The sequence below is a fragment of the Zophobas morio genome, unplaced genomic scaffold (genome assembly GCF_036711695.1).
Source record: "Zophobas morio isolate AGI-343-1 ecotype UQ-CSIRO unplaced genomic scaffold, CSIRO_AGI_Zmor_V1 ptg000005l, whole genome shotgun sequence".
Lineage (NCBI taxonomy): Eukaryota > Metazoa > Arthropoda > Insecta > Coleoptera > Tenebrionidae > Zophobas > Zophobas morio.
The window spans coordinates 17,691,176-17,713,776 of record NW_026972110.1 but is presented as its reverse complement, the minus strand read 5'-3'; the positions used below and the strand labels follow the sequence as shown (position 1 = coordinate 17,713,776).

Below are 22,601 nucleotides of genomic sequence, written 5' to 3'. Positions count from 1 at the left end.
TGCTTTTCCTCGTCACGAGATGCTTCCACGTCGGATTCAAATCGATTAATAAAAGAGACAAAAATAAATGGTTTGCTCCTAACTGTACCAGGTGTTTAGACTCGATTTAACACACAAAAGATCTGCTATTAGTTGAAATGTGCATACAGTCAAATTAAATTTAAAGTTGGATAGTGTGCGAAAATGAAGTGGGAAGTGACAGTCGTTGCCGCCCCCAAGCCGCCGCCTTTTAGTTTTAATCACAAATGGAAGCACTGGTGTTATTTTGAAGTATTGTATCATACACTTTTTTTTTCAAAATTGCAGTAAACAGTGCTAAATTTCTGCATTGTAATGTTACATATAAGAGTTAATGTATGTCACATGAGCACAGCATAACGGAATTAATGTTACATTTGAATATAACGTGGAGCTGCGACCAGTTCCTCATGGTTTAAAAAAACCTAAGAGTATGTAATACGGAACAATGATTGGGAAAACCTGAACACAAAGAATAGACTAGTTTTTATAAACTTGTATCAAGTCTATAACGTAATAACAACTGATTTTCATGTATTATTTTATTTATACAACAAAACTAGGTGTACAAAAATGAAAAAATGTCAAAGATGTTAAGATATACACTTCACTGACATTAAATAAGGTAATTTCAAATAAAGTTGATTTTCAGATGAGAAACCAGATAATGGTACCGTTTTCATAGCAAAAAGAGTCAACAGTGAAAGGCGCTGCATAAAATTAATTTTTATCAAACTGTGCATCTCTTCGTAATATTTTTTGTGAGTTCTTGAAACGAAAAATATTACTTAAATAAATTCGACAAGGCTACAAACATCGCCGCTAATTTTTTAAAGCAAAGGCGCCAAATGTTTTGAAAGACACACAGTCTGCGTCGGGTAGATGTAATAATGATTAAGACTAATTTGTATTAAAAAAAAAAAGAAAAACAAACATAAATCTGAGTTATAGTTACGGCGAATTGTTCTGGCATCATGGCCAATTGCGAGGGAGTTTCAATTTGAACACCTGTTAGATGTAGTATTATTAATTGAATTGGTCTTTTTGACGACTGAAAACTTTAATTTGAAGTGAAATAAGATAAAATTGTATAACAAAATAATGATTATTATTATTGCTACTAAATTTAGGATTTAAATAATAATTGGAATTTAAATTTCGATTTATCCTTTCACAAGGTGCTGTCACAATGGTGACTTTTATTAAATGTATGAAGGTAGTTATAAATTAAAACGATATACTTTTAACATTATACGATTACAGTCGCTACAACAACACTAAAATATATACATAAATTATAATTGTAAATGTGAAGTAAGTTGTTTTTACTGTAAACCGAATTTAAATATAACCAACAAAACTTTACAACTTTGAAAAGTTAAATACTTGTAACTTCACAGTGTGCATTTTTTGACAGTCCGAAAACGATTTGTGCTATTGTATAGTTCCGGTTTTGGAATAGTGAACAATTCAATGACCTTTGATCACTTGAGTTAATTGGTACACCATTTAAGTAAAAATTTTTTTGCAATGGCTAAATATTTAGATAAATTTTATAGATATTTACGCAAAGTGTATTTTCGTATTGACCTTCAGGTATTTTTGAATTTTAAAAACTTGTTTTTTTCTCAAATGAATCGGGAAAAAACGACTACTAGTCGGATTCAGTTTATTCTTAATACAATTGTAGAGTTTGTGTGTTGATTATTATTAGTGAAAAGTCACGTTATGAAAATAAACCAAGTGTAATAATCTGACGACACGGGCAACAATGTAAAGTTTAGTTGTGTGCACCTTGTAGCTCTGTGTACGAAATGTAATATCGCAATACCCACGTAAGGAAATGAAAAATGGGTCACATTTCAATAGCCAATTTAGAATGTTTTAATGCTTCTATTATATTATTTGCATTTTTAGTGCTGTGAGAAGATCCTTTTACGACTTTATGCATAACTGAAAAATATTGGTGATACTTACTTCGGATGGTGAACTCTCGGTACATTGGTTCACTTGACTTTTCTCATCCATAAAAGACAATAGAGTTGGCAGCAGTATCTGCAATAAACAAATAATGACTGTCATTTAGAAGTGCTATAAAAAGTTGTGAACTAAACCACTAGACGTATTATTATTACTCAATTAAATATGATAGCTCTAATGGCATTACTAGTTAGCTTAAAGTGGTTAAAATTTTCGTGTTTAATAAGCCCTTAAATTTATGTATGTGTGTAGTATGTGCTTCCAATAAATTTATGAGTTTATTTAAAGCTGAATTTACACGGACGCAAGTAGGTAGCGGTTGCAACGTTCCTTAACGATAGAACAATAATTACTGAAAAGTGAAAACAACAATAAAATGTAGTTAACCAATACTACTCCGTCATTATTTAACGATGTAAATATTTATTTGTAGAAAATAAAACAAACAGATTTTCAGGCGGCTTCAACTTCAAACCAGGTTAAACTATTTTTAAATTTGTAATGCAAATCCATGTCAAGTTTTTTTCTAAACAATTAAACGATCTACATATTATGTAATATTTTTAGTACCGCTGATATCGATCACAAACCAATTCAACTTAACAAATTCCTGGAACTACCTCTTCGATAAAGCGCTACTTTATTTGCCATTCAGATGTTTAGTTTACAAAGGCGTTATCTCGGAATCGGTGCAGTCACGTGATTTGTGAAATCCGTCCACTTAAAAGCCAAGTTTTTCCTATTCCGTTTTTCCCAGCTGCTGCAAACAAGACAAGTAAACAGCATTTAAATTAGAAAAACTTCACAAACCACGCGAACACTTACTTTGCGGTTGAACGTTTTTCACGGAGTTTATGTTTTTGAAATCGGCGGCCATTTTTATGACTTACTTAAAAATAGAACCAATCAGAGGCTCTGGTAATGCAAAATTTCGTACCGCCCAGGGGCCGAGGTGTAACTTTCATCCTTTACGACGAATGTTACACTGTTTACAGTCGATTTGTCGTCGGTAATGTCGCGGCTGACCGGCAGAAAATCGTCTGAAATGGTCATAAATTAGGTGGTGGGGGTAAAATTTGAAAGCGACTTTTATGACTGTGTAGGGTCAATGCGTCTTGACGGTTTATTACGGCACCTCATTATGATTTTCAATAGTTCTTGGAAACAAATTAGACCAGAATTGGCGTGAAACGTGGTTTGGTGGAAAAATGACTTCGAGATTATTATTAAATCGTTTATCGTGACGATAAGAGATTGGAGCGACTACAATGATTCTGTTTCCCGTTTGCATGTAATTATTTCGTACGGCAAAATTTTGGTAAATTAATGTTAATGATGCGGCCGAGCTTTCGATAATGCGAACCTGTAAAAAGCGTGTACGGCGAGAGAAGGGGACATCCTGACATGGAAAAAGCATTGGAGCGTGTTAAAGTTAATTAAAAAAGTTTTCTCATAAATAAAGCGAAAATAACTGTTATCGTAGACACGTGAATATTTCGATTACAATTACTCTGCAGCTCCTCCACTTGCGATTCATTACTTAAATTGTCGAAAATTACGAAGCTCGTGGAATATTAGCATAATTAAAATGATAAAAACAAAAAGTGCGATACTGGCGTTGTTTGTAATCGAGCGTAGTCTCTAACTCCCGCGACATAGGGGTCATATTCGTCGTTCGAGAGAATGGTGCACTACCTACTTTCAACTTGAACTAAAAAAATAAAAGAGAGTTGCTAAACTTAATGCAATGTAATAATAAACGTTGCACCATCATTAACAAAATGTTTTTCTTACACCTGCCCTTAAAAAAAAGGGGGGAAAAGTCACCTGCACTGGCTGAAACGGTTTTCGTCCGTAGAACCTCTTGTTGCATCCCACAAGGAACGCTAATCGTGTAACAAGTGGGAATAGTTTGAATATCACAAGCACATGTGTCACTAATTTTGCACAGTTTAAATTGTTTTTAACAACTTTATTACCCCGGCTTGGAAACTTCTTTTTTTAGCATGGCCACCCACGACACTTTTTTTTTTCGAGTGACCAGAATTTTCTCAGTCTCGTTCCCTCAAAATTTGAATTAAAATTTAGTTTTATCAAATAATTGACGGTTCATTGTACCGCGTTTTCTACAACTGCAAGCGGCAATATATGCTTGTAAACTAACAGCCAGTGTACATTGAAGGAACGTACACTCGAGCGCATGCGCTCGGGTTAAACTTGAGCATATGACGTATCGTATACTATGGGTCGACAAGGAATTTCGTCGGTAAAGATGTGTCTGTGGCAAAAATAAATAGATACGCTTCCGATGTCAATCGTTCGACAGCCTACGATTAACCGACTCTGTCCGAACTTGAGGATCATGAGCGGCTCGCCGGAAAAATCTAACACCAATCACATGAAATTTGCACGGGCTTCGGCGGAATTTTACGGGGACAAACACGATAATTGCATTACAGAGTACGCTCGAAAACAGTAAACAATTTCATTTCCTTTGGTTTTAAGCGGTCGCTATAAATACACCGCTAACGTAACGTTCACGCGCACATCTCTAAACCCACTAGCATCTCCCCTTCACAACAATCTTTAGCAACAGGAAAAAGCCTGCGTTTTACAAAACTCTTTCAAAAGTTGGACTTGTTTGAAAAATATGGAATTCTCGATCGAGAGTCTTCGCGATAATTTTTTGTTGCAGAGGAAGGAGGCACAAGTGGCAGAATGTCCGGTGACGTGTCGGCAGTGCCGCCGGAACTCAAGCCGGAGACGCTCAAGAGCAGCTGCTAGAAAGAAATTATATTTTTTCGTACGGTGGATGTGCTCGACATACGAATCTACGAAATTTAATGAAAACCTTGACATCCATTTTACCCTAAATGACCCAACTTTTCTACAAAATGTGAAAATTTCGCTAATTTATTCTAACTCGTCCGTCCACAAAAAAAAAACATTAAAATCGTTTTCTGTTGCGACACCAACGCGAAAATGAGTTTTGACGTTTCAATTATAATAATTATCGAAACGTATCTGCTGATATTGTGGTGCTTGATATGGCGGTTTTTCGTCGAATCCAATAGTAATAGTTGATTATCAAAGTTGGCACTACGTTAATTAAAAAAATAACTATTAAGAAATTAAAAACGACCTATTTAGTACAACGTACGGGAACTCTGAAAGCATCTGTAATTATAGCACATCGCACATGTTATAATTAATGCAAAGTGTCCATAGTCCGGTTCATGTTCGGTTGGTAGCGGTTAAAGTTAAAACAGTCCAGTTATACGAGGAATTCTGTGGTGAAGCGTTACAAGCTCGTTTGAAATAGTCCAAATTATATTATGTATAATACGCAATTCTTTTGTTGTGAAATTTCTCCAAAACAGCATTATTTTTATTGTTAACAAATTTAAACACCAATGAAGTACCATATCATCTCATTTAATTTTTCAAGAATTACAAAATTAATTATTTATATAACCCCATTTCTAACTTTGACAACGAATGTCAAATCAAAAATTGTCAAAATTAAACAAAAATCAATATTTACCAATTAATAATTAATGGATAAAATTTTATATTAAATTCCTGTGTTATGGCTTTAAATCACTTGAGAAATTAGTCACTCGCTTCTTCGTCGCTCGTGACTAAACTTTTTCTCGCGTGATTTATAAGCCACGTAACACACTAATACCGTATGATTTTTTAAATTTCTGATCTAGTTGGCCATGACGCGTACACCAGCAGTACAACTGAAACTGTTACGTAACCGTCATGGCCAACTAGAGCAGAAATTTAAAAAAATATCCGATATAACAAACAACTATAAATAATTTTCGATATATGATGCGAAGAATAATACAAAAATGTAACTTTAAAACACAAGAAAAAAAATAATAAAGGGTGGTTTAATATAATATATTACTTCGTATTCGAGAGATAATATTTATATTATTATGGATGAGATTACTTGGACGAATCAGGAACAAGGCATAAATTATAAAATAATTTTTTTCAGTTAAAAAAAAATCCAATAAATTCATATTCAGGGCGATTCTGGAAAAATGGTAATTAATGAGTTATCGAAGAAATCAGGCTGAAAGTAATTTCCGGTAGTCAAAATCTACAAGGGGGTCGAAAAATTACATAAAAAAAAAATTCGAAAAATTGTCATAGGCCTATTCCGGAGAAATGGTAGGCATTATGGAAGAAATGAGGCCGAAGGTAACTTCTGGAGGTCAAAATGTACCAGAAAATGTCCTTAGTTAAGTTTAAAAGGCGGTAAAAAAAAATCCGATATTTTCATGACGGGGGCGGTTATTGAAAAATGTTGGTTTTGAAAACATTGCCTAACAATCCACAAAAATTATGGGGTATAAATTGCGACGTGTAGATTCCAGAAATATACCGTGTTTATGATAGTCCCAGGGCAAGATTTTAGAGATATTCGGTTTGAAATTAATTGTTTTTTTTTAATCCAAAAACTGTTATATTTCAATAGACCATTTTGGAAAATCAAAGAAACGAGGCCAAAAGTAACTTCTGGAGATCGAAATTTACAAGAAAATGTATTTAGTTAAATTTCAAGGGTGGTCAAAAAATTCTGAAATTTTCGAAGTATGTATTGAAATATTTTGGTTTTGAAAAATCCACAAAAAAATTTGGGATATAAATTTCAACGTGCTTATTCCCAAAATATAGCGTAATTATGGTCCCAAGGTAAGATTTAAGAAATATTCGATCTGAAATTCCATTAAAGAAATCAAAAAATTTAAAAATTCGAAAAATCGAAAAATTGAGAAACCGAAATAGGCCAAAATCGAAAAAACGAAAAGTTAAAAGTTAAAAAATTGGAAAATCGAAAAATCTAAAAGCAGAAACATAAAAAAACGAAACAACGGAAAAAAAGAAAAAATCGAAAAGTTATAAATTGAAGAACTAATAAATTGAGAAACTGAACAATCAAAATATCGAAACCTTCAAATCTCGATAAATCGGAAAATCACAATATTAAAAAATCGAACAATTTAAAAACTTAAAAATCAAAAAATTGAAAATTTGAAAAAACGAAAAATTGAAAAAGAGCAAATCTAAAACCGGTAAGCCGTAAATCGAAAGATTAAGAAATCGAAACATTTGAAAAATTCGAAAAATTGAAAAATTGAAAAATCCACGAATTGAAATGAAAAATTGAGAAATCGAAAAATCTATATTATTAAAAATCGAAAAACTAAAAATCAACCTAGTAAAAAGATTGATACATCGAAAAATCCAGAAGTCAACAATCGAAAAGTCGAAGAATCGAAATATTGAAAAATCTCAAAACTGAAATATCGAAAAATATCGAAAAATCAAAGAACAACTGAAGAACGGAAAAACTGAAAATCCCAAAACTGAAATATCCAAAAGCGGAGAATCTAGAAAACTGAAAAATTGAGAAATCTAAAAATAAAAAAAGTGAAGTCGAAAAATCAAAACCTTAAAAAAAAATCGAAAAATTGTAAAATCAAAAATGTGGAAAATATAAAAATTGAAGAAATCGAAACAGTCGAAAGTTAACAAATGGGAAAATCCAAACATCGATTAATTGAAAAATCGAAAAATTGAGATTTAGAAAAGTTGAAAATTGAAAAATCGAAAAATCCAAATATGTAAAAATCGTAAAATCGAAGAGGAGAAAAACAAAAAACGTAAAATTGAAATATCGGAAAATTATTGAGAATCGAGAAATTAAAAAATTTAGAAAAAAACTGGAATTTCGAAAAATTGGAAAATGAAAGAAAAACGAAGAATGGAAAAACTGAAAAATCTCAAAACTGAAATATCCAAAAACTGAGAAATCAAAAAACTGAAAATTTGAAAAATCAAAATGTCAAAAAAATGAAGTCGAAAAATTAAAACAATAAATAATTGAAAAATCAAACACCAAAAAAATTGAAAAACTGAAGAAATGAAAAATCGAAAAACAGAGGGTTTATAAAAGTCAAATTTGAAAAATTAAAAAATCGAAATATATAAAAACCGTAAAATTGAAAGGAGAATAACTGTAAAACGTAAAATTTAAACATTGAAAAATTGAAAAATCGAAAAATTGAAGTACCCAAAAATTGAGAAATTAAAAAATTGAAAAATTGAGAAATCGAAAAATCAAAAAAGTGAAGTCAAAAAATCGAGACCTTAAAAAAAATCAAAAAATTGTAAAATCAAAAATCTGGAAAATATAAAAATTGAAGAATTGAAGAACTGGAAAATCGAAACAGTCGATAGTCAAGGAATGAGATTGATTCGATTAATTGAAAAATCGAAAAATTGAGATTTGAGAAATTGAAAACTTGAGAAATTGTAAAAAAACTGGAATTTCGAAAAATTGAAAAATGAAAGAAAAACGAAGAATGGAACAACTGAACAATCTCAAAACTGAAATATCCAAAAACTAAGCAATTAAAAAACTGAAAAATTGAAAAATCAAAATGTCAAAAAAGTGAAGTCGAAAAATTGACTGAAGAAAAGAAAAATCGAAAAACAGAGAGCTTTTAAAAGTCAAATTTGAAAAAACGAAAAATCGAAAACCTGAAAAATCGAAAAATTGAAGAATTGAAAAACTGAAAAATCGATTAATTGAAAATCGAAAAATTGAGAGTTTATGAAAGTCAAAAATATAGCGTGTTTATAATTTCGGGGCAAAATTTTAAAAGAAATATTCGGTTTGAAATTCAATTAAAAAAACTGCACATTTTAATGGACCATTCTACAAAAGTGATAAGAGTGATAGAAGAAACGGGACTGAAAGTAATTGGTAGAGGTTGAAATTTTTGTTTTGAGGGTGTTCAAAAATTCTGAAATTTTTAGAAATATTGAAAAATTTTGGTTTGAAAAAAGTTGTCTAAAAATACTCGAAAAATTCTGGAATTAGTTTTCGACGTGCTGATTTTCATCATTATCAAAATCTAAAGACAAAACAATGGGCTTGTGGTAACTAAAATGCTACATAATTACTTTGGATTGAAATCTGTCCAAATATTTAAAAAACTCGGTATATTTTCCTTATTTTATTGTACTTTCTTTGTTTAATTGAACTGTGTACCCTGCTGTTGTATAAATAACCAAATTTGCATGGATAAATTCAATGTTTTTATTCACACTTTGATTAGATGAAATGTAAATGGCAACTATTATGATTATTTATTATTAGAGAATTCGGCCAGAGACAAATAAGAGGAGTTATGAGTAGTTTTCTGCTCCAGGTGATTCGACAAATTTAAATTCAATGTTGTTTCTAAAAACACAATTGAAGAGTTTGATTTTGTTTTTAAGGACCTGTTAAGGCCTGATTTCTCGAATAGATGTTAATAAAACCTTATGATTGAGAAATGGGCAACGGCTACAGACAGACGGAAACGGGAGATCTATTTTTTCGTATTATAGGGGTCATGAAACGTCGAGAAAACATGAAGGGAGCCATTCAGCGGATGGATCAGTTACAATACTTTCTTAACGCTGGGGAAGTAAGATATGTTTTGGTAATGTTAATAACCTAGGTTCCTATACTTATAATGAGACAAGTTGTAGAAAAACACAACTAAATTTAAAAATGAGCTAACAAAAATTTAGGACATATCATTACAGATCTTACTAACCAATTTTTTAAAAATTTAAAAAAAAATGATAAAATGTATAAAACAAATTTTCATATTTATATGAACTCATTAAATGTGAACTGAAGATTATAAGAAATTTTTCCGTCAAATACTGTAGGTACAGGTATTTACAGTTATTTACCGCCATGCCGAAAACATGAGAGACTGTCAAACGGTGTTAAATATAACTTATGATTAATAATAAATTTCGCTGTAAAGATAAGCGATAAACTTCCAACTGTGGTTTGATGAACATTACAGATAAGTTATATTATGTAAGAGAAAATATCCAGGATGAAAATACCCCAACTGTTGTTTATCTGTTCAACAGTAACTTCTTGACACTGATCACCAAGTGCTTTGATGATTGTCAACCACGAAAGACAAATTAAGTCATTATGATAATGACAAAAAATGATAAAAATGAATATTAACAGTCGTGTACAAAAGTTGTCAAAAATGAACTACCGTAAGCCCTTGGTGGATTATAAGTTCCTGTCAATGAGAACTATGCATTAAAACTGGTGTTTTTAAGACTATTAATTTGTGTCAGAATCTTCCGAATATCAATGCATATTTGCCCATTTGTTCGCACATTTTGCATAACACCGTTCTTTCCATGTTATGTAAAATAATCCAGACGTTGGGATTCACAAATCTGCGGAATAATAATCTATATGCTTTTAATACCCCTAATCTTAGTTTTTAATTTATATGTTGTGATTAAATTGTCAAAACGAAAACAAAAAAGTACCAACTCATGTTTACTTTAGAGTTTTTGATAACAAAATGTATACACTTTATTGTAATTGATAATAAGTTACTTCACAACTATCTCTACAAAACAAAGTTTTTGCATCAAATTTACCTCGTCCATGTCAAGAGATATCTTTGTAGGAAGATTTATTTCTAATTTTTCGATTGGGAGGGATATTTTTTTGTGATCCTTTTGACGTCATTAAAGCCAATCATTCTGAAGAAAATTTTGTGTGATTTTTGACATAAATCGTAAAATTATATATTGTACCAGCATTACTTTTTTGAGTTTAGTTGTATATAAAGTAAAAAGTGCAGATGAATTGTCACTGCAGGTGTTTAAAGAACCATGTCACGTTGTACATTTCTAGTGAGATTTATTCAATAATGTTTTAACATGACATCACCAGATTTTCAAGAATGAATGACTAAATTTTAATTAATACATTTCCTAGAAATTACTGTGTAATCGCTAATATTTATAACACAATTGGTGGTCAAAACTTCATTTTTCATACATTTTCTTCAAGGAAGAAAATGCTTCTAAAACCTTACAGTACACAATTCGGTAGCTTCAAAGCTTCTTCTATCTCTCGTAAAACATCAAACATTGTAAGTTATTGTGGCAACACCATCCTATACCCCAGATAAGCACTTAAAATATGAGATGGAATTTTACACCTCGTCTTCCCACAACAACAAACCGTAATTCCAAACTGACACTACGTGAACTCGCACACCCTTTTTCCACATGAAAAACGTAATTACGCAGGGATTTAATACCGCAGTGTCGACACAGTCGACAGTCAAGGCCGAAAACGCAGGAGGAAGTCCTGTGAGCTTATCCCCATTCGTCCCAATTGCCGAATCTTGAGCGGAAGTCTTTAATCTTCCCCTTATTACTACCTCACAATATTCCACCAGGTGCGCCTCATTCGGATAACTTCGTTTCTGATGTTGGAAACTTCATAAAGGGTTATACTCGGAATCAAATTCCTATTTAGGTTATTGCCAAAAGTTAATCCTTCAAAGGAGTGGGTACAATGGAAATGCTTATTAAGGCATGTTTCCATTCTGTGGAAATTTGCCGACCTCTCCTTGAGCACTCGACGCTGAAAGATTCATTCCTCGAAAGTCGAGGAATATGTGGTGCTTTGGTGGGTCAAGCTGGACTCTAATAACGTTAATACCTAAGTTGTAACGGTGATTAATAAAAACACGCATACTGGTATTGCTCTAGATTTATTTTAGCCTACTTTAGTTTAATTGCGATGTCTGGTGTACACAATACTCTGTACATTATTAATTTCTACGTAGGTTATTTTTTGGGAAAATTTGTGCATGAATTAGAATACTTCCTGGTAATTATCTCAACAGAAATGAAATATGTATAACATTGATATATGTATGTATTTGGTATTAATAATGTACATTTCATTTAACCGAAAATATTCTACTTATTAGTGGAGAATTAAAGACAACGTAAAGGCCAGATTTAATGACGTTAATCTATTTTGCTTTGTAAAAATAATTAATAATTATTCTGGGTTTTTACTCGAACTAAAAGTACCTGCTATTACGTCACTGTTGTCGACACAACCCAAAACTAGAAATTTGCATGCAAAACTACCGAGAGAGCAAACATTTTTTTTGTTTCAAATTGACGTTAATCTGACAAATAATTCTGTCATGGACAAAATATTTTGAATGGCGTTTTTTATTGCTCTCTGGGTATATACAGGTCTCCCGTTGCCGTCTGTCTGTCTGTCGTCTGTGTCGATTTTTATAAGACCCGAAAGTACTGGACTGATTTTTGTATTTTTTTTTATTTTATATGTATTTTAGGAATATCGTGTAGATGATAAAACGATTTGCTGACGTCATGTCAAATCACTGGCAAATATTTAAACAAGATGACTTATTAATTTTTAATTATTATTAATCATGAAAAAAATGTAAATGATCGTTTGTATTAGAAGATACAAAAGCAATTATTATTTTTCACGTTTGATATTTAACGGATGAAAGCAAGTGTTTTTTTTTTAAATGTGAAAAAGTAATAGTCAATTTTGGCATAAGCCGGAGAGACGAGAGTTAATTTGTGTAGTCATTTTCTGATTGTAATAAACGGAGAACGGAAAATTACTTTCTCCCGGTTTAGCAAGTCTTTGATTTAAAATGGCAGTCTAATCATGTAACATTTTTCTTGCACAAGCTGCTAGCGAGTGTAGAAAATCATCCACCACTGAGGTGAATTTTGACAACGAATTTGTTGCATTCATGGTTTAGTGTGAATAACGGTGTATATAAATCGCATTATCTAGATAGAAACATACTTAAAATAAATGTATTAAATATTTAATGGAATTACAAAAAATGTTTACGATTATCGATAAATTGCGCAAAGTGAATAATAGCATTGTCGAGATCCCGTAATTTGAGTTCAGAAACTATTTTAACAAGTTAAGATTGTTGCGAAGTTATAAGCTGGGATTTATTCTCTTGCACACTCTAATCTCGTTCTGTATATATTCTATTAGAGTATTTTAGTCACGGGAACGAAGAAATTTCAAATTTGCATAAAAAATTGTATTAAAGTGGGGAAACAAATTTCGACGTCATACTGTGCGACTAAAAACACTGCATTTTTTGGAAATGCAAAAATGAAATTAAAATTTTCTAAGATTCTGGTTAAAGTCTTTCCTCTTAGGAATCTGCAACGATTTAGATGCACGTGAATCTATCTGGGAAATCTAGATTGCCTCAGAACTCTGTTACGAACTTAACTCGCACTGTCAAACTTATTACATAAGTCATTTAAAATTAGTGTCGAAGTGGAAGTTTGGGTATGGGGGATTTTGTACCTGGAGGCTAATTATTTTATCTTATTAATACAGATAGTTTTCGATATAGTTTTGGTACGAATTTTTGATTTTCAACAGTCTCTGGCTTACTACTGAAGGTACTAACATGTCGTAAAAATACATCAGTTGAATCATCAAAGGGTTTGTGACATACTTATAAATAACAAAATTGAAAATAGAATATAGGCAAGATAGTGTAAAACGTAAAACTATCTTTATATTTAAAAATACCATAACTCGTAAATGCATCTCGTATAATTGGTTATTTGATTATGCCATGTTTGTGTTACACAACGCAAACAAAGTTGCCGTAGGTTAGTAATTTACGAATGTATAATTTGCATGTATGTACGACTGTTTTCTTTTTTAAGTTTAATCGTAGTGGAGCATTATTACACAATCAGCAGGATATTACACAACATGAACACCAAATATTTTTTGTTTTATTTTAGCACCTGCCGGCTACCTGTGATATTTAAATTCGTTTTGGCAGACATGACTTTTAGTAAATATTGTGGTTGGGTATTGCAAGGTACAATTAATAGTGAATTGCTCACCACATCGGTTTGAGGTGCTTGCCAAGGGTAGCAGAATAATGTCGGAATTATTATTATCACTTTTGCAGTAATTAAATTATCTATGTTATTATATAGATAGTTTACAATTTATCGTTTATACCTTCTTAATTCCAAGTTTAACTTAAAATACGATTTTTCGAGCTGAAGCCAGAGAAGTGATAATCAACATTTCAAGCAAAAATTTAATTAAATTCCAAGAACATAGGTAAAAAAACGTAATTTCCCACTTTTGTCTTTCTTGAATTGGTGAATGTTGACTATTTGGAACTTTTAGTGCATTTCTACATTATCATAAATATGATAAAATGCTAATAAAAATTTAATGAACCTCTCTAAAAATTAATTACGTTATTTCAAGGTATTTTTGAGGAATTTTAGTTTACATATGTGTTGTCTAGCTAAAATATTACTTTCCTGCGTATCGATAATCCTTTCTTATTTTTGCTGTTATCTATAAAAAGTAAATTTTACAGTTTAGGTTAGTGGTCCACAATCTCTAACATTATATTCCACTTTAACTCCAATAATGAGCGGATTATTGCTTAGTCGTCCCCAGAAAAGTGACGTTTTTTCCATCGTAAATTACATGCAATACTTTTACCTATTCTAAAACCCAGGAACGGCTCACAAAATGTTCAGTCCTCATCGCACTAATCACTCATTAAATTAATAGAATATTTTTAAAACTAATTTCTACGTGACATTCTTTCGATGTATAAACATAAATCAACACTTGAGCTTTAGATTGTTATTACTTACAGCTGAAGGACAAGGGGAGTTATTTATGCCTCTGGTTTTTACTTTGCATCACAAAACGAAAATCATAAAATCAAATTTTATAATTTTTTTATAGAGCTGCATTTGTGGAATTACACTTATAGTCTTCGACCAATTTTTTATTGATCAAATTAAGAACCTTATTTTTTAGATTTGCTTATACAGCCAGAATTTTTTCGTAATTGCAATAATAAAAAGCCCCACATATCTTTCACTACGTTGTTTTACATATGTACACGTATATTAATAAAAGGATACATGCAAAAATTAAATAAATTACTGAAATATTAATCGAAATCACTAGCTGCGGTATCAAAATCGTCTTCAAAAAAGTCGCTGGTCTATCACCATTGGCATTAATAATAAATTCTTGACAATCTGATGATACATAAGAATTTTAAACTTCAATTACGTGTCGAATGCACTTCCTCCATAAGTGTTGCCCAATTTTGGACACTTTTTGCATGATCATTCTTTTACCTCTAGGAAGCACAATCAACAAATGAAAATATTTTTTTAAATATTGTTACGATGAATGGGTATTTAAAATCGGCGTGGATAAAACTTGACAATTTATTTTACAGTAACTCAAATTTACACCACCAATTTCACAGCGATTATGTACAAAATAAATCCGGCGCAACTTGACTGTACTCTTATGGACTGAACTGGCTGAATCCTCCTCGTTCCCGAAAGTGGGCTCTATTTAAAGCCATGCTTCCCTTCTAGAAGTTCCGCAGCCGAGGTCTTTCTGGATTGCCCATCGCGACTTCCGCTTCCAGGCTTTTCTTTGGCGAACGCCGCCCGGCCGCCGTCATTATCGCCGTACATGCTAGATCCCATAGGCGTCGTACCGGGGCGGCCTATGAGTTTATTTCGTAACAATATGTATTATATGTACAATGGAATAGAAAACCAATAAAAATGTTTTGATGTTTAAAATTTTTGTTGTCAAATCCAACGTAAATAATAAAAGTTTGACAGATTAATGGGGTGTCTAAATAAAAATCTAGTCAAGAACGTTATGTCGTCATTAGCTTTCGGTTTCCCTTGGTCATTCGTCCTTACAGGATAGTCCGACTTTAAAAAATGATAAAATTTGATTTTGCGATTTTTGTTTTGTAGTAATAAAGTAAAAATATAGATCTTCTTAATTTCTCAGCATATACTTAATGTTCATACTGCCAAAGAATTTGACTGATTTTGTCTTCCTAACGCAGAAGAGAGGATTGATTAATCAATTAACCACACTCAGTTTTTTCCCAAAAATACTCCTAACAACGAGGCGAAGCTTTACTGCAAAATAATTATTTCTTTACACGAAATTCAAAAAACATGTTCAAGGAATAGTACGTATATTAACAAGAAAATGACAAAATATAAACCCCGCCCACCCGCCCCATCTCAATTGTGATGATTTTTTTATTCTTAGAAACTTAACACGTAAATTTTTGTAGGTAAATATGGATCTTGAAATCAGGCCCCACCCCTCGATCTGACAACGAGTGAAAAATTCAGCACAATTGAGAATTGAGATCGGGGCGGGTATGGGTGGAACCAAATCTTTGGCTTTGTTTTTCTCTCATATACATAGTTTTCTTTGAACAACACGATTGGTAATTTCTTGTAGAAAAATAAGGGTTTTGCAATTAATCTCCGCCCCTCGGCTTACGATGAATAAAAAAAATCATCACAATTGAGCTAAGGCGGGTGGGCGGGGCTTACATGGTGCATTTTTTCTTAATACATTCAGTTGTGTTTGAATAACACGATTACTTAAGAACAGGTTTCACATGGTAATTTCTCGTAGAAAACTAAGGATTTTGCAACTAAGCTCCACCCCCTGGCTTACGACGAATAACAAAATTTCATCACAATTGAGACAGGGTGGGCGGGGTTTATTTTTGTCCTTTCACAAGAAAAAACTTAAAACATGATTAAAATGGTACATTTTTGCAAAGAAATATGGATCTTGCAATTATTGCAAAATCGATATTTTCTTATACAAATTTATTTTAATTCTGTGAGAAGAAATCTACACATACTAGAACAAAGAGGAAAATGTGAGCCCGCCCACCCGCTCTATCTCAATTGTGATGTTTTTTTTTTTATTCGTCATGAACTAAGGAGGCGGAGCTTAACGGCATGCAATGGAATTAAAAACATGTTTTTGAATATCTTGTTCAAGGAATACTATTATGTATATTAGAAGAAAATGGCAAAATTGTAAGATAACGGACAAATTTTGATTAACGATTTACCATGCTTCCAGTAACCTTAACATATTTGCAAGATTTCATAGCAATGAGATTTTGCAGTGTCAAAGTTAAACTGTAATGTAGTATTGTTATAATTGCAGAATTGTAAGATGACGTCATCATTCTTTATGGAGGCTATAAACGAATAAATTTTGATTAACGATTTCTTCTTATAACCTTCAAGATTTCAGAACATTCGGTTTTGCAGTTGCAAAGTTAAATTTTAAAATACAATTTTGAACTTTTTCCCAAAAACTTCTATGTCTAAAGTAAAAACTCAATAATGATTCTAAATCACACTCCAGGAGTATATAATTCTATAGAATTTAAGCAACATTTATTCAGCAAAACTGTGAAATGTCATCATTTCTTAGGAGGCATAAACAAAAACATTTTGATTAGCGGTTTACCGTGCTGATAATACCATTAAAACGCTTGCAAATTTTTAGAGCATTCGGTTATGAAGTTTCAAAATTAAATTGCAAAATGTTGTTATACAATTTAGATATTTTAAAAAAAATCTGGATGTCTAGGATAAAATTCAACACGGATTCGTAAACCACATATACCTCGTCCAGTATTTCGGAGATTATTTGTCTAATAACAATCTGGGCAGACGGCAGACAGACACACAAACAGACGGATACGTGAGAGCAATAACCAGGTGAAAAACGAACTTTAAAGTCGTCACTGTTTCGAAAGAAGGGCAAACGATTTTTTAAAATATTTTCAGATGCCTAAGGATAATTTTTTTGCAGACATGATGCGCTAATTTACGAACACCTGTATATTTTCATGTGCAGCTTTGGTTTTCAAAAGCAACAAAAATGGGAAAACGATTTCCTTAATTACCAACAAAAGTATAAATATCAAGAATGTGTTTATTCCAATGTACTAATGGCACGCTGATTTAGATTATTTAATATTTGGAATTCTGGGAACATTCCAAGTTTATTAAATACGCTAGATGACACTAGGTAATAAATACACAAGAATCACGAACGTTACTGATGCTGAAAATTACTACACTGAAAAATAGCGTACACTAGAGATTTGTCGTCATCTGAGAATACTTGAAATTTTACAGGAGTTATATAGCCACTCGTCCATCAGCTGCACAAGAACGTCGTTTTTTTCTGGGGATATCATAGTGAAAAATGTGTCAAAGAGGCTGTGGAGAAAAGCAACTTTATAAAATCGATGGCTTTTCTCAGACTCGAGGAACTTAATCACATACAGGGTATGTGGAAACACGTAAAAATAACAACACTAATAGTTCAAAAGCTAAAATGTCAAAATTAATAAAACTATTTACTTATTAATAGCCATTTCCATATTTATTAGATGGTGAAAAGCTAAACACTGTTAAGCCCGACCGGAAATCACATATCGAACTTTCAATATCATCAGAATTTATAAACGCATAATTATGGTAAATGTTCAGTTTCATGGGGATAAAATATTTAAACCTCCGGGGTAAAACTGCCCCAAGGGAAAATGTGACGTTTGAGCAACGAACGAGAAGTAAAAATGTCAGCAGTTCACGTAGATTAAAAATAATTTTGCATAAGTGTCTTCCCTTTTTAAAGTAAGCGCAGATTTAATGCCCCTATTTGATAGGTTTTCTCCCCAAAATACGTTAGTAATATAATTACATTAACATGCCTTGGATATAAATAAACTTCTAACATTGCCACTAGCAACTGTTTTTATCCAGGGTCGGACCAAAACATTTCTCTAATACAATAAGTCCATTACTTTCGTAGAAGAACAGAGATAATGTTTGCATATACCTAAATTAAACTCTGCTTGTCTAATGCAGGCACGTGTTAATTTTTTAAAGAAATGAGTAAAAAATAGTAGTTTACGTACAAACGCAGCTATCTTCAACGTTGTCACCGCTAAACGTAAACTGTTTATGGAAAGTTTCACATTACCTGAATAATAATAGGACTATGATAACAAAAGTTGTTGTAAAAACAGGTTTTGATATGAATGTTACGCATGGGTGTATCTTGTGTTTCTTTACTTAAACAGGACCACCAAATGGTAAAAGATGTTCATGGTTTCACTTATTTCACTAATTCTGACGTACTTGCTAATAGCATTCCAAAACGAATTATGACACAGCTATAAGTTAAACGTCGACGAATAATGTGCGTCACGTTGATAAATGACGACGACGATAACAGAGTAAATAATAATAATAATACCTCCGTGATACTAAATTCAAAAGTTCAATAAAAACGTAACTTACCTTGCGAAAATAACCAACGAGTCGGGCGACGAAGACGATCTTCGCTCACTCAAGACAGGGTAAAATCGACTTGCAAAACCATATTTCCGAGTGAAAAAGGACAGAGCAGCGGCCGGTTATTCGAAGAAAATCTGCCACAAAACAGAAATGAGAAATTAATAATTTATCAACAATAAAGCGCGTGTTCAGTTCGTTTGTTTACTGTCTCGTAAGTAACAGTGTATGTTCGGAGTACCAGGAGATCAGAAACATTCAACAGTTATCCAAGTGTCCTTCATTTTTCCCTGCAACGATACCGTTTTCAGCAATCGAGAAAAAAACACGTAACGGTTCTTGTAACGATGCTGAAATTTGCCGCTTTGTGCCTATTTCGATAAAACTAGCCCCGGAAAAGTCCGAGCAGCGTTACACTTAATTCGGTTTAGGCACCAGCGATGATAAGATTGGGGAAGTTTCCACGAATAAGATAACTAAGAAATAATTGTTTCCTCGTCTCATTCTAACCGGAAATTACGTCACACTATTTATTTGGTTTATTTTTTCAGCGCGTTTTTCATAAAAATAGTTACTTCTTTGTCGAATCAAGCGTGATCAGGGCCGGCATCAACGATTTTGGCTCATTCTCTTTGTTTATTTTTACATATCGTTGTAAACAGTGGCTGCGAAAATAAACCACTTAATAAATATCGTTGAAAAGCCGACTGGGTTTACGAAATTGGGAATCTACAACGGTGATTGAAAGTCGCAAAGTGGGGCGACGAGATTCTAATAATTTTAAGCTGGGCATGTTGCGGTATCAGGGAATGGCAGATATAAAGTGGTGCGAACTGTGGCAACACTATAAATCAAAAATCGTTGAAATGTTGATTTATAGCGCAAATTGTTTCAGCGTCATTGGCCGTGTTGAGGATCCTCAAAATTTATGTGCTAGTAATGAGGCTCGTTCTAGTGTTATCCTGGATCCTTGGATTATATGCAGCGTAATACGAGGACTGTTAGTTTGTCTATAAAAAATAAAACCTTCACTGGTGTCTAGGGTGCGTATAGTGTGTTGTGTTTGATTTATACAAAATATCGTACAATTTACAACTGTTTTTGAGTACTTTACAACGAAATCCTTTTATTTAGCGGAAAAAATACATATCTGAGACATTTTTGATATTTGCTTCGCCAAAGATAACCAGAATCTGTTATGCAACATTTCATTTCGTTGCAATTTCATTTATTGAATCATTTGTGCACTTATAACCTGATAATTTGATAAGAATCTAGTTAATGATTTATGTGGTGAAATTAAAACGTAGCTCCTTAAATAAATTAAAAAAAATATATTCAGTTGAGTAAAAACGATAATACTGATGACATTAACAAAAAATTGACTGTCATCGTTTAATTAAAAATGAATTTCTAAGTGTGTTATGTTCGCATATCATTATTTTGATATTAATTAATTTCGTATGCTCTCAGACTTCCTAGATTTTGGTGTGCGAGTATTCTGAAAGCTCCAGTCCAAGTAGGAATAGTTCGTAATCACGACGTTTCGTGTAAGAAATTAATAAATTATAATACAATTTGCAGTTGAGAATCCTTGAACGGGAAATAATATGTCTGTATAAATTCAGGAAATAATTATCAAGTGTCAATTTAAACTGGCGTTATGAATTGAGTGTATGCTGACTGTAGATTCATTTCTAAAGCTTGTGTCAATAATGTACGTGATAATGAGGATTCTACGACAGTTGGTCGCAAGCTCGCAAACAACTGATTGTAAACGACTTGTCGCATGAGACAAGCAAGCGCAACATAAGGTAAAATTCGTCAAAGAAGAACTTTTTTGGCCGATTTGAAGTTTAACAAATTAAATGAGGCCGAAAAATTTCTTTTTGGCAGAGGAATACACAACATTTTAACATTTTTTAGGCGACCATACATAATTGGTTTTTAATGGGTTTTGAGGTATAAGAAAAACTTTTTTCGTTATAGGACGAAAAGTCTTGCAGATTTGATGAAAATCAAGTAACGGCGCTTTTGGCTTTTTTATTTTAAAAAATGTTGGTCAAAAACACAAGGCCAAGGATGCAAAAGTAACTTTTCGACATCTGAGTACAAAAAAGTGACAAGTGAGTCTAGAAAATTAGTTTGACACTTCAGTAATGATTAGATTTGTAATGATCGCTTAAAAATATATTTTTTTTTGTATTCTGATTCTTAAATTACAATCAGTTATAAAAATGGGTACAAACATCGATTTAAAAAAAAATTGTCTTTGACCGGTATGTATTTCACATGTATCTCTGTACAAAAGGATTTAGATACAGGAAATTCCATCGACTTGACCTGACCTGACCTGACCTCTCTAGAATACATTTATGCAGGGTTTAGAAATGTCAGAACCCCAATGAAGCACATTTTGAAAATTTATATTGATGCGCATAGTTACTGTACTTTTTTTTATTAAATAAATATTTGTTTGGACCATTACCGTCGTTATTAATTTTGTAAGAATCTTCACACATTTTTAGAAAATGTTGATAATTTAGTGCTTCATTTTAGTTTCCTTATTAGTGAAAATTACTCATGTTTACAAGTGTATTTTTCATCTGCGATCGCTTGTTCTATGCGACAAATTGTATTGCAATGAAATGGTTTAAAATTGATTGATTAAAACACCTGGTGATTTTTTTAATTTCTGCTCTAGTTACTCATGACGCTTACGTCAGCAGTGACACGTGTTGGGTAACGTAAATTTGAAGGGTGTATTTTGGGTTGCCTAACGGATGGCGTCGTGGTCATAATCAACGTAAATATGACCTAACTTCTTCTTTGCCGTTTTGGTTGTATGAAGTATGAAGGTATGCGTCGTTTATGTCATCCGTTGACGTTGCCGTTGACGTTGGGTTTTCAACCAATCAAATTGCGGTCGTGTGCAGTGCTGTCAACTTGAAAATTCCCTGAAGTAGGGGGGGACATTTTTCTGGTTGATAGCACTAATTCCACGAAAATAAAATTTTGATAGAGATAATGAGGTCCACTAATACTAAGCCATTTAATCACCTGTTCACTGAAAGCCTCATATTTTACATAGCTGCCAGCATTTTCTACTCTGTAGTTTTCTGTCAGTACTTATGCATTGTTAAAGATAGTTCTCGACGTTTAAATCAACAAGATTTATTGCCTTATTCTTCTTTTCATAACAAGAACGGTAAAACATGTTTAAAATGGTAACTTTTTATAGGAAAGTATCGATTTTGCAATTAGGCTCCGCCTCTCGGTCTGAGAACGAATGAAAAATTCATCACGGTTGAGATTGAGACGGATGGGTGGGACTATTACTTAAGAACATATTTCACATGGTAATTTCTCGTAGAAAAATAAGGATTTTACAATTAAGCTCCGCCCCTCGGCTTACGACGAATACAAAAAATCACCAGAATTGAGATAGGGCGGGTGGGCGGGGCTTACATTTTGTGTTCTTTTGTTAA

At 32.5% G+C, this 22,601-nt stretch overlaps 1 protein-coding gene across 4 annotated transcripts in view; it reads right to left on the bottom strand.

Moving 5' to 3' along the window:
- Axud1 (AXIN1 up-regulated 1) overlaps window positions 1–22,601 on the bottom strand; it is a 100,188-nt gene that overhangs the window by 6,344 nt on the left and 71,243 nt on the right. For 2 of the 4 annotated variants that reach the window (XM_064047421.1, XM_064047419.1), the window contains 2 exons: window positions 19,120–19,250; window positions 1,996–2,073 (listed from right to left, as the gene is read on the bottom strand). In XM_064047421.1, the coding sequence (XP_063903491.1) occupies window positions 1,996–2,046 (51 nt within the window). In that variant the 5' untranslated portion in view covers window positions 2,047–2,073; window positions 19,120–19,250. Of the gene's footprint in view, window positions 1–1,995; window positions 2,074–3,825; window positions 4,175–19,119; window positions 19,738–22,601 lie in introns of those variants that run through there. The other 2 variants (XM_064047420.1, XM_064047418.1) reach the window with 2 other exon arrangements.